The sequence below is a fragment of the Canis lupus genome, chromosome 16 (genome assembly GCF_003254725.2).
Source record: "Canis lupus dingo isolate Sandy chromosome 16, ASM325472v2, whole genome shotgun sequence".
Lineage (NCBI taxonomy): Eukaryota > Metazoa > Chordata > Mammalia > Carnivora > Canidae > Canis > Canis lupus.
Window position 1 is genome coordinate 42,485,639 of NC_064258.1, and position 11,704 is coordinate 42,497,342.

Below are 11,704 nucleotides of genomic sequence, written 5' to 3' on the forward strand. Positions count from 1 at the left end.
CAGGGGTTCAGGATAAGGACGGCCTCACACCTTCTAGGCCGAGACTCTGACACCTTCTGTAGGGTTTGCCTTGGATTCAGGAGCCTAGGATCGTGGGGAGCTATTGCCCATGCCTCCCCCGGTGGGACTGTCATCTTCTGGGCCTCCAGTATGAGAGAACTGGTGCCCACGTGTGTGCACATGGACCTCGTGGGCCTGGGCGCATGTACACACCAAGGAAGAACATGTGGTTGGAGGTATTTCCCGCATGTGACACCCGCCTCCAATGTCATAGATATGATGCCACAGTGGCCTGGGGACGTCTGGAGGAAGCACCCGCTAGGATAATCCCTGTCCCACGGGCAAGATGCAGACCATCCCCGACGGGCACAACGGCTTCTCTGGGGTCAAAACCGGGGAAGAATGGAAAGTTGTGTCTGAACGCAGGCGTGTGTCCAGGCTGGGGCCCTGGCTGCACACAGTCCTTCCCTGGGGCCTGTGGACAGGGTGCGGGTGTGTCACTGTGTGCACAGGCCATCGCCTGCAGGGACGGGGGAGCCGTCCTGCAGCTTCCTCCAGGAGTGGGTCAGGGAGGAGGTCCCAGGAAGTGAGGTCACTCCCGTGACACAGAGCCCAACAGAACTTGGAACCCCCGTAACCAGGCAACCGCATCTAGTGCAGCCCCACCTCAGGCTCACTTGGCTGGAGACATCCGCTCCTGGAAGATGTTCTCCTGCTGCCGGCCCACCTCTGGGGGCTCTGGCTCCCAGGAACCCCAGGGGTGCCGCTTGTTCCAATGCTGTAGGCTTTGGCTCCAGCATAAAAACCAACGCCTCAGGGCGTTTATCAGGAGGCGCCGTCAGGTAAGCCAGAGCAGGCCAGGCCAGGCCCCCTGTGCCAGCCATCCTGGGTGGCCCCATCCCCTCCTCTTCAGCTTCCGGGAAACAGGGATGTGTGGGCAGGTGCATCCAGGCTGGGGGACATTGCAGGGCGGCAGGTTCCCCGGTGATCCCTTCAGGGTCACCCTGAGGTCAAGGTGGGCAGGGTGCAAACAGGGCTCCTGAGGTCCTCTTACCCTCCGAGTAAGAGTCCCCCCGAGGCCCTGCAGCCGATCCCTTTGCTCTCCTTGGGGGAGGGGGGTGCCGCCTGCGCTGTGGTGTGTCTGGATGGGGGCCGCTGGGGGTGCGGCCCAGCCGAGGCGGCCGGACCGGGCGCTGAGGCCTCCTGCCTGGCTGCCGGGCACTGTCTCCACAGAGCTCCACCCGGGACAGGGGGCGCGAGCGGGAGGAAGGGGTGCTCTGCCCCACCGCCTCGAGGAACTGGGAAGTGCCCTGCGCAGCTAACAGAGGCCAGCGCGGGCTCAAATGAGTGCAGGGGCCGGGGCAGGCCGGACACCCGGGTCCGGGATGCGGCACGAAGGGCCCCGGGTCCCAGAAGCCAGCCTGCTACTCCCCTGGGCTCCCCCCTACACTCCTGCTCCCACATGAGTCTGCATTCCCCTGCTCCCCACACTTGCCCCAGGGCCCTGCCCCTGCCTGGGCCAGATGCAGAGTCCCTGTGCACAGAGGTGTAGGAATATCAGAGCAGAGCCTTCAGGGGCGGCCTGGTCGCCCAGGGGTTTAGCGCCTGCCTTCCGCCCAGGCCCTGACCCCGCAGGCCCGGGATCGAGTCCCGCCTCGGGCTCTCTGCACCAGGGCTGCTTCTCCCTCTGTCTGTGTGTCTGTCTCTCTCGGTCTCTGTCTCTCTGTGTCTCTTGAGGTCCTTGTACTGATCCAAACTTTTTTGAACATTTATCCTCTAAGATTGTTTCTTTATCGGATAGTTTGTCTTGTTTGTGTAAGAGACAGGCAGAGAGCAGGGAGGGGAGAGGGAGACCCAGGCTCCTGAAGCAGACTGGGCCCCAAGCGCAGGGCCTGCCAGGGCGGGATCCCAGGGTGCTGAGGCCACGACCCGAGCCACAGCCCAGAGTCAGAGGCTAAGTGACTGAGCCACAGGCATCAAGGCCCGGGTTCCTGCCGTGGGCACTCCTGCCCCCCACGGCCCCCGAGAGCTCGGGCTGCGGGCTGCGCTCCCACCCCAGGCCTCCCGGCGGCTCCATGCACGTCCCCTCTGTCCCAACTCAGGGTGCAAGGGCCTCGGCCGGGAAGGCGCCTCCCATCTGCCCGACGAAGCCCAGCCGGACGGAGCTGCTGGAGCAGGAATTCCAACAACTGCTGCCCGCCTTGCTGCGCAGGGATGTCATCTCCGTTTTCATCTTTTTAGACAACTGTCATGGATTTGCCACCACCGACGAGGTGCTGGATCTGCTGTTTACGAAGTGAGCACCTGCGCCTCCGCAGCCCAGGGGTGGGCCACCTGCTGGTGGGGAGGCTGGGAATGGTTCTGAGCTGCCTGGCCTCGGGCCACTCCCCCGCCTGGAGCAGAGTCACCCAGGGCACAGTGGGGTCCCGGAGGGCAGCCCCGGGGCCTGGCCTGTGGCGGGTCGGCCAGAGGGGCTGTGCCTGTGCTCCGCAGCCGTCCTCCTCCCCCGGGACGGGACCTGTGCCTCCTCCCCACCGTCACCGGGGTCCTGAGCTGGCCTCTTTTCCCATTGAAAGGGAGGTTGGAGAGTCCATCGGGGGGCTGTGTCCTGGGGCAACCACACAGGGGGACCCCGGGGTCCCCGGGCGCCCAGGCCCACTCAGATATCGGCCGTGGGCCTGGCCGGAGCCTTTCATGCTCAAGCATTCAGGAGGCCCCGGCAGGTGCGGGCGCTTCTCCGGGGGCTGCCCGTGGCCCCCCGCACAGAGCTGACGGCCCCCGGGGCTCCGGCCTAGTCGGGGGTCAGAGGTGACAGCCCCCACGGTGAGAGGTCGCGGCCACAGGATGATTCGTGGGATGCCCCCGCCCTCCCCTAGATATGGGTGCATCGCAGCTGCGTGTGGTGGCGACGACGCGGTCCTGCAGCGCTGGAAACTGTGAGTGACTCCGGCCCCTGCCCGAGGGCCTTCCCTCTCCAGGAGGGCAGCGAGGGGGCTGTGGGCCGGGGGTGCTGGACCCTCACCCCACACATCTGCAATTCCCGTGACGGGGTAAAGGTCTAAGGGCCCTTCAGGAAAGGAGGAAAGGAGAGCCGTGAATCGGGTGTGGGCTTGGTGGGAGAGCACTGGGACCCCTAAGGGAGACTTTCTCCATGCCCGCCCCTCCCAGCCCTCTGTCTGCCCCACACCTGGGACCCAGAGCAGAGGGGGTGGGGAGCATCGCACTCCCCAATCTGGTGGCACCTGGACCCAGTGCACAGCAGGTTGCCACGAGGGCCATTGAGGGCTCACAGACCCGGTGGCCCTGGCCCCGTGGGAGACGGCAGATTAGAGTCAGTGGAAGGACACCCCCCGGGGTCCCTCATGAGGGAGGCAGCGCAGAGCCACAGGGAGGGAAAGTGGAGGTCCCGGGTGGCTCCTGGCAAGGCCTGGCAGGACACAGAGCCCGAGCCCTCCTGGCTTGGACCTTCCCAGAGCGACAGTGTGTGCAGTGAGGGCAATGACAGGCCAGACGCCCCCCGTCCCCGGACGCCTGCCGGTGGATTCAAGGGGCAAGTGGGCAGGGAGCCAGGCTGAGGAGGGAGCCCCGCTTCCCAGCAAAGACCGTGATGGTCACACCGCTGGGCGTGGGCTCCCCCGCACAGAGGCTTCGTGCCAGCCCCTCCTCGGGGAGCAGGCCTGTGGCAGGCAGGACCGCCAGGTGGCAGGTGGACGAGGAGCAGGACTGGCCTCCAACAGCCCCGCACGGGAGGCCGAGGCCCCGGGTCCTGCAGGGCTTCCCCGGGACACCTCGGTGTGAGGGAGCCCTGTCTTCTGACCCCTGTGCCCACCTGTCCCTCCCCAGGGCCATCTGCTGCATCCTGGAGATATGGATGGACTATTATCAGGAGGACTTTTGTCGGCTCCCCCAATCTGCCTCCCTGAAGAAGATTCTGGAATTCATAAGGCAGCGCATGCCAGGCACAGACGTGGAGCTCCGTGCCCGGCGTTACCTGCAACAACTCAGACGCCTCCATGCAGCGGAGCCAGAGGCTGGGGGTGAGGAGGCCTGGGGGTGGCCGAGCTGGGGACAGGGTGGGCCCCACGGATCCAGCGTCCGTGCAGCTGGGCCGGGAGCAGGGGTTCGGCTCACACCCCATCCCCACGAGCTGCAGGCTGGGGACACCTCCCAGGGCTCTTTGAGCGGTTGGAAGAGTGTCCTTGATTTGGGAGGGACGTGGAAAGTCCGTCCTGGTGGTGATACTTTGTCTTCTTGGAGCTACAGCTTCGGCCCGAGCAAAAGACCCTGAAGCACTTCCGGAGCCCGCCCCAGCCCCAACTGTGGGGCCTGCTGCCTCGGATGGGCCTGAAGTGCTCGAGGCCGCCCTGGCTGCTGGGGCTGAGGGCTTGGCCCCAGCTGAGGTGCCAGCTGGGGAGGCGAAGCCCCTGCAGATAGTGGTCACTGCTCTAGATCACGGCTGCGCCCTGGACGAGCCACGTGCACCTGCGGCCACCCCGGAGGAGGAGCAGGCCCTGGCACCTGCAATCGGGGTCCCCAGAGTGCCAGAGCCGCCAATGGCCTCCGGGACAACTGGCTTCAACCTCTGCGCAGCCCCCTGACCACCTCGGGAGCCCGCCCCAGCTCCCACCACGCGGCTCGTCATGCCTGCAGCCCAACGGAGGCTTGCCCTTCCCGTGTCATTTCACTGTTTCTATATTTTGAGTTTTTCTTTAACCTGTAAAATGGCTTATGAGTTTTATTGTAATAAAGTATAAGTTAACTTCAAACAAAATTCACTCTGATGCTTTAAATTATACATCGTGGACCTACACTTTAGGTCCATTCACAGTGTCACAGGTCCCAGAGCCCAGGGGCCGGGGGACACAGCCCAGGATCAGGTGCTCCCCCAGGTCAGGCAGAGGCCGGGAGGACACAGGACAGCCAGGTGGCTCCTGCCCCCGGGCGGCCCGAGCTGTACAGATCGGCGGGCCCGCCCCTGGAGCATCCAGGCCCCTGCACACTGGGAGCTGCAGTAGTCACTGCGGGAGCTGACTCCAGAGCTGCACAGCTGGCCGCCCCCACTGTTGTTGTCCCTCCTGGTGTCACCCTGTACCTGGGACTGAGCAGGGGCCTCACAGATAAACAACTCCCACTGAGCCATACACCTGGCAGGGGCCTGGGCAGCTCCCCAGGTGCACACACCCGACAATCAGCACAGCAGGCCCCTCCCTCAGAAGACCAGCTAGAAGGTCAGGGGAAAAGCAAGGTATTGACCAAGCAGCACTGGAAAGTTCCAGGGGAAGCCGAGGGATTTACAGTATATAGGATCAGAGGATACTCCCCCTTGTTTTTTTCTTTTCTGTTTGTTTCTGTTGTTTCCCCACCCCCACCCCCTTTTTAATTCTTTTTTATTTCTTCTTTTCTTTTTTTCTCTCTCTCTCTCTTTCTCGTTATTCCAGTACAACTTGTTTTTGGCCACTCCGCACTGAGTAAAATGGCTAGAAGGAAAAACTCACCTCCAAAGAAAGAAATCAGAAACAGTCCTCTCTCCCACAGAGTTACAACATTTGGATTACAATTCAATGTCAGAAAGCCAATTCAGAAGCACAGTTATAAAGCTACTGGTGGCTCTAGAAAAAAGCATAAAGGACTCAAGAGACTTCATGACTGTAGGATTTAGATCTAATCAGGCCGAAATTAAAAATCAGTTGAATGAGATGCAATCCAAACTGGAGGTCCTAACGACAAGGCTTAATGAGGTGAAGAAAGAGTGTGTGACATAGAAGACAAGTTGATAGTAAGGAAGGAAGCTGAGGAAAAAAAGAGAAAAACCATTTAGAGACCATGAGGAAAGGCTAAGGGAAATAAATGAAAGCCTCAGAAGGAAGAATCTATGTGTAATTGGGGTTCCAGAAGACGTTGAGAGGGAGAGAGGACCAGAAAGTATATTTGAACAAATCATTGCTGAGTACTTCCCTAACTTGGGGAGGGAAACAGGCATTCAGATCCAGGAGATAGAGCGGTCCCCCCTTCGAAATCAATAAAAACCATTCAACACCTCGACATTTAATAGTGAAACTTGCAAATTCCAAAGATTAATAGAAAATCTTTAAAGCAGTGAGAGAAAAGAGATTCTTAACTTATATGGGGAGAAATATCAGATTAACAGCAGACCTCTCCACGGAGACCTGGCAGGCCAGAAAGGGCTGGCAGGATATATTCAGGGTATAAATGAGAAGAACATGCAGCCAAGAATACTTTATCTAGCAAGGCTGTCATTCAGAATACAAGGAGAGATAAAGAGCTTCCAAGATAGGCAGAAACTGAAAGAATACATGGCTACAAAGCCAACTCTGCAAGAAATACTAAGGGGGACCCCGTAAAAGAAAGAGGAAGCCCAAAGAAATAATCCACAAAAGCAGGGACTGAATAAGTATTATGATGACACTAAATTCATATCTTTCAATAGTTACTCTGAACGTGAATGGGCTAAATGATCCCATCAAAAGATGTAGGGTTTTGGACTGGATAAAAAACAAGACCCATCTATTTTCTGTCTGCAAGAGACTCATTTGAGAATTAAGGACACCTCCAGCCTAAAAAATGAAAAGGTAGAGAAACATTTACCATTCAAATGGTCCTCAAAAGAAAGCTGGGGTAGCAGTCCTCATATCAAATAAATTAAAGTTTATCCCAAAGACTGTAGTAAGAGATGAAGAGGGACACTATATCATACTTAAAGGATCTATCCAACAACAGGACCTGGCAATCATGAATATTTATGCCCCTAATGTGGGAGCTGCCATATCAATCAATAACCAAAGTAAAGAGATACTTAGATAATAATACATTAATAGTATAAGACTTCAACACGGTACCTTCTGCAAATGACAGATATTCTAAGCACAACATCACCAAAGAAACAAGGGCCTTGAATGATACACTGGACAAGATGGATTTCACAGATATCTACAGAACTTTTCATCCGAACGCAGCTGAATACACATTCTTCTCAAGTGCATATGGAACTTTTTCCAGAACAGACCACATACTGGGTCACAAATCAGGTCTCAATGATACTAGAAGATTGGATTGTCCCCTGCATATTTTCAGACCACAATGCTTTGAAACTAGAACTTAATCACAAGAAGAAATCTGGAAGAAACTCAAACACATGGAGGTTAAAGAGCATCCTACTGAAAGATGAATGTGTCAACCAGGAAATTAGAGAAGAATTAAAAAGATTCATGGAAACTAATGAAAATGTAGATACCACCGTTCAAAATCCTTGGGATACAGCAAAAGTGGTCCTAAGAGGGAAATACATCGCAATGCAAGCCTCTCTCAAAAAATTGGAAAAAACTCAAATACACAAGCTAACCTCGCACCTAAAGGAACTGGAGAAAGAACAGCAAGTAAAACCTACACCAAGAAGAAGAAGAGATGTAATAAAAATTCGAGCAGAACTCAATGAAATAGAGACCAGAAGCACTATAGAACAGATTAACAAAATCAGAAGTTGGTTCTTTGAAGGAATTAATAAGATAGATAAGCCATTAGCCAGCCTTACTAAAAAGAAAAAAGACTCAAATTAATAAAGTCATGAATGAAAAAGGAGAGATCACAACCAATACCAAGGAAATACAAACAATTTTAAAAACGTATTATGAGCAGCTATACGCCAATAAATTGGACAATATAGAAGAAATGGATGCATTTCTGGAAAACCACAAATTACCAAAAGTGGAACAGGAAGAAATAGAAAACCTGAACAGGCCAATAACCAGTGAGGAAATTGAAGCAGTCATCAAAAACCTCCCAACACACAGAAGTCCAGGGCCAAATGGCTTCCTAGGGGAATTCTATAAAATGTTTAAAGAAGAAATAAACCTATTCTACTAAAGCAAAAGATAGAAAGGGACAGAATACTTCCAAACTCATTATATGAGGCCAGCATCACCTTGATTCCAAAACCAGACAAAGACCCACCAAAATGGAGAATTATAGACTAATATTCCTGATGAATACAGATGCAAAAATTCTCAACAAGATACTAGCCAATAGGATCCAACAGTACATTAAAATTATTCACCATGACAAAGTGGGATTTATCCCCGGGATGCAAGGTTGGTTCAACACTCGTAAAACAATCAACGTAATAGATCACATCAACAAGAGAAAAAACAAGAACAATATGATCCTCTCGATAGATGCAGAGAAAATATTTGACAAAATACAGCATCCATTCCTGATCAAAACTCTTCAGAGTGTAGGGATGGAGGGAACATTCCTCAGTCTTTTAAAAGCCATCTATGAAAAGCCCACAGCAAAAATCATTCTCAATGGGGAAAAACTGAGAGCCTTTCCCCTAAGATCAGGAATAAGACAGGGATGTCCACTCTCACCACTGCTATTCAACGTAGTACTGGAAGTCCTAGCCTCAGCAATCAGGCAACAAAAAGAAATAAAAAGCATTCAAACTGGCAAAGAAGTAGTAAAACTCTCCCTCTTTGCAGATGACATGATACTGTACATAGAAAACCCAAAAGACTACATTCCAAGATTGCTAGAACTCATACAGCATTTTGGCAGTGTGGCAGGATACAAAATCAATGCCCAGAAATCAGTGGCATTTCTATACACTAACAATGAGACTGAAGAAAGAGAAATTAAGGAGTCAATCCCATTTACAATTGCACCCAAAAGCATAAGATACCTAGGAATAAATCTAACCAAAGAGGTAAAGTATCTTTTTTTTTAATAATAAATTTATTTTTTAGAGGTAGAGGTAAAGTATCTATACCTTAAAAACTACAGAACACTTCTGAAAGAAATTGGGGAAGTCACAAAGAGATGGGAAAATATTCCATGCTCATGGATTGGAAGAATTAATATTGTGAAAATGTCCATGTTCCCCAGGGCAATTTACATATTCAATGCAAACCCTATCAAAATACCATGGACTTTCTTCAGAGTTGGAACAAATCATCTTAAGATTTGTGTGGAATCAGAAAAGACCTTGAATAGCCAGAGGAATATTGAAAAAGAAAACCAAAGCCGGGGTCATCACAGTGCTGGATTTCAAGTTGTACTACAAAGTTGTGATCATCAAGACAGTGTGGTACTGGTACAAAAACAGACACATAGATCAGTGGAACAGAATAGAGAACCCAGAAATTGGCCCTGAACTCTATGGTCAACTAATATTTGACAAAGCAGGAAAAACTATCCATTGGAAAAAGGATAGTCTCTTCAATAAATGGTGCTGGGAAAATTGGCCAGCCACGTGCAGAAGAATGAAACTGGACTATTCTCTTACACCATACACAAAGAGAAACTCAAAGTGGATGAAAGATCTAAATGTGAGACAAGAATCCATGAATATCCTAGAGGAGAACACAGGCAACACCCTTTTTGAACTTGGCCACAGCAACTTCTTGCAAGATACATCCATGAAGGCAAGAGAAACAAAAGCAAAAATGAATTATTGGGACTTAATCAAGATAAAAAGCTTCTGCGCAGCAAAGGATACAGTCAACAAAACTAAAAGACAACCTACAGAATGGGAGAAGATATTTGCAAATGACATATCAGATAAAGGGCTAGTTTCCAAGATCTATAAAGAACTTATTAAACTCAACACCCAAGAAACAATCGAATCATGAAATGGGCAAAAGACATGAATAGAAATTTCACCAAAGAAGACTTACACACGGTCAACAAGCACATGAGAAAATGCTCTGCATCGCTTGCCATCAGGGAAATACAAATCAAAACCACAATGAGATACCACCTCACACCAGTGAGAATGGGGCAAATTAACAAGGCAGGAAACCACAAATGTTGGAGAGGATGCGGAGAAAGGGGAACCCTCTTGTACTGTTGGTGGGAGTGTGAACTGGTGCAGCCACTCTGGAAAACTGTGTGGCGGTTCCTCAGAGTTAAAAATAGAACTACCCTATGGCCCAGCAATTGCACTGCTGGGGATTTACCCCAAAGATACAGATGCAGTGAAAGACCGAGACACCTGCACCCCGATGTTTATAGCAGCAATGTCCACAATAGCCAAACTGTGGAAAGAGCCTCAGTGTCCATTGAAAGATGAATGGATAAAGAAGATGTGGTCTATGTATACAATGGAATATAACTCAGCCTTTAGAAATGACAAATACCCACCATTTGTTTCGATGTGGTTGGAACTGGAGGGTATTATGCTGAGTGAAGTAAGTCAATCAGAGAACGACAAACATTATATGGTTTCACTTATACGGGTAATATAAGAAATAGTGAAAGAGATTATAGGAGAAAGGAGGGAAAATGAGTGGGAAAAATTAGAGAGGGTGACAAAACATAAGAGACTCCTAACTGTGGGAAATGGACAAAGGATAGTGGAAGGGGAGGTGGGCAGGTAGATGGGGTGACTGGGTGACAGGCACTTGAGGGGGGCACTTGATGGGATGAGCACTGGGTGTTACACTATATGTTGTCAAATTGAACTTCAACAAAAAAAAATATATTAAAAAAATCATCCATTGACTTTTCTTCCACTTCAGTTGAGCTACACACTCCCATGGCTATAAACTTAACTCTTCAATAACTGAGACCTACACCCAATGTTGTGGTCTCTAATGTCTCTGTTTTTTTTTGACTCAGTTTTCTTACTGCCAATTCACCTTCTCTTCCATCTTACTAAGACTGCAGTATCCTGACCATTCCTTTTTGTTACAAGAATTTGGCTTCTCCTACTTTTATTTTTTATCCTTCCCTTATCAACCTAGATACATCCCTCCAATCCTCTTTCCTCCAGTTCTAATGTATTTGCTTCTTTGTGTTCCTGCCATATCTATCATGACATGCAACTTAAGCTGGGCATTTAGAAGATATACATCTTAATTTCCCATGAAATTGGAATAATAATAGCATCTACCTCATAGGAATGTTGAGTATGTTAAGTTAGGCTACCCATATTAAATGAAGGTAACTTTATTAAATATATTAGTGAGATTTTTCTGTGCTCTGTTCTGACATTTCCCTTGCTCAGCCAGAGGCATCCATTGCCATGGAAAGCATCAGGACTGTGATAGTAGAAATGAAAGGAGGTAGAAACTTATTAAAATTAAGTAGTATCCTTGTCAATTCCAAGATAAGAACTTGAAATCTATAACAAGACGATAATTTTGAGAAACAATTTATTGAGGATGATATGGGTTTAAAAATCCTAATGGGCTCTTTTTGCATATTCAAGAGTCAAGTTTGGCTGCACAGCATCCTATAAGGATTTGACTGTAAATTTTAGTTAGAGAGGATGGAAGTGCCAAAGGAAAAATTTGCACCAGGCAAAGAACCTGTAAGGAAGACTTTATGCAAGGCTGTTGCAGTAGGGGAGGGAGATGAGAATCCAGTCTGATTTCAACCTCACTGAAACAAAGGGTCATAGGGATTTTAAGAGGTAGGGTGCAAAGGAAATCATGGACCATCTGTGTTTGCTAATTGGGTTTAACTGAGGGAAAAATAAGCTTTCCCGTATCTCTGTAACAGAAAGTAGTTTTATAACTTGGAGCAAGGCACCCACCAAAGTTAGCCCCACCCCCTACAGAGACTGAGAGATAGGGATGCTATCTCTCATGAGGACTACATTTCAAAGGCATGGCTCCCAGATCCTTGAGAAAGATATTTTGGGTTGTAAAACTGGCAGGAGGCTTTAAAAGTGATTTACATCTCAAAA

The 11,704-nt window shown here is 50.3% G+C and overlaps 1 protein-coding gene across 1 annotated transcript; it reads left to right on the forward strand.

The window, feature by feature from the left end:
* The first annotated feature begins 596 nt into the window (after positions 1 to 596).
* LOC112675163 (ral guanine nucleotide dissociation stimulator-like) lies at positions 597 to 4,598 on the forward strand. Its single transcript, XM_049095020.1, has 5 exons — positions 597 to 842; positions 2,103 to 2,296; positions 2,877 to 2,936; positions 3,844 to 4,037; positions 4,258 to 4,598. Exons 1-5 carry the CDS (start codon positions 705 to 707, stop codon positions 4,596 to 4,598), a joined length of 927 nt encoding a protein of 308 aa, XP_048950977.1. The 5' UTR covers positions 597 to 704.
* The last annotated feature ends 7,106 nt before the right edge of the window (positions 4,599 to 11,704 follow it).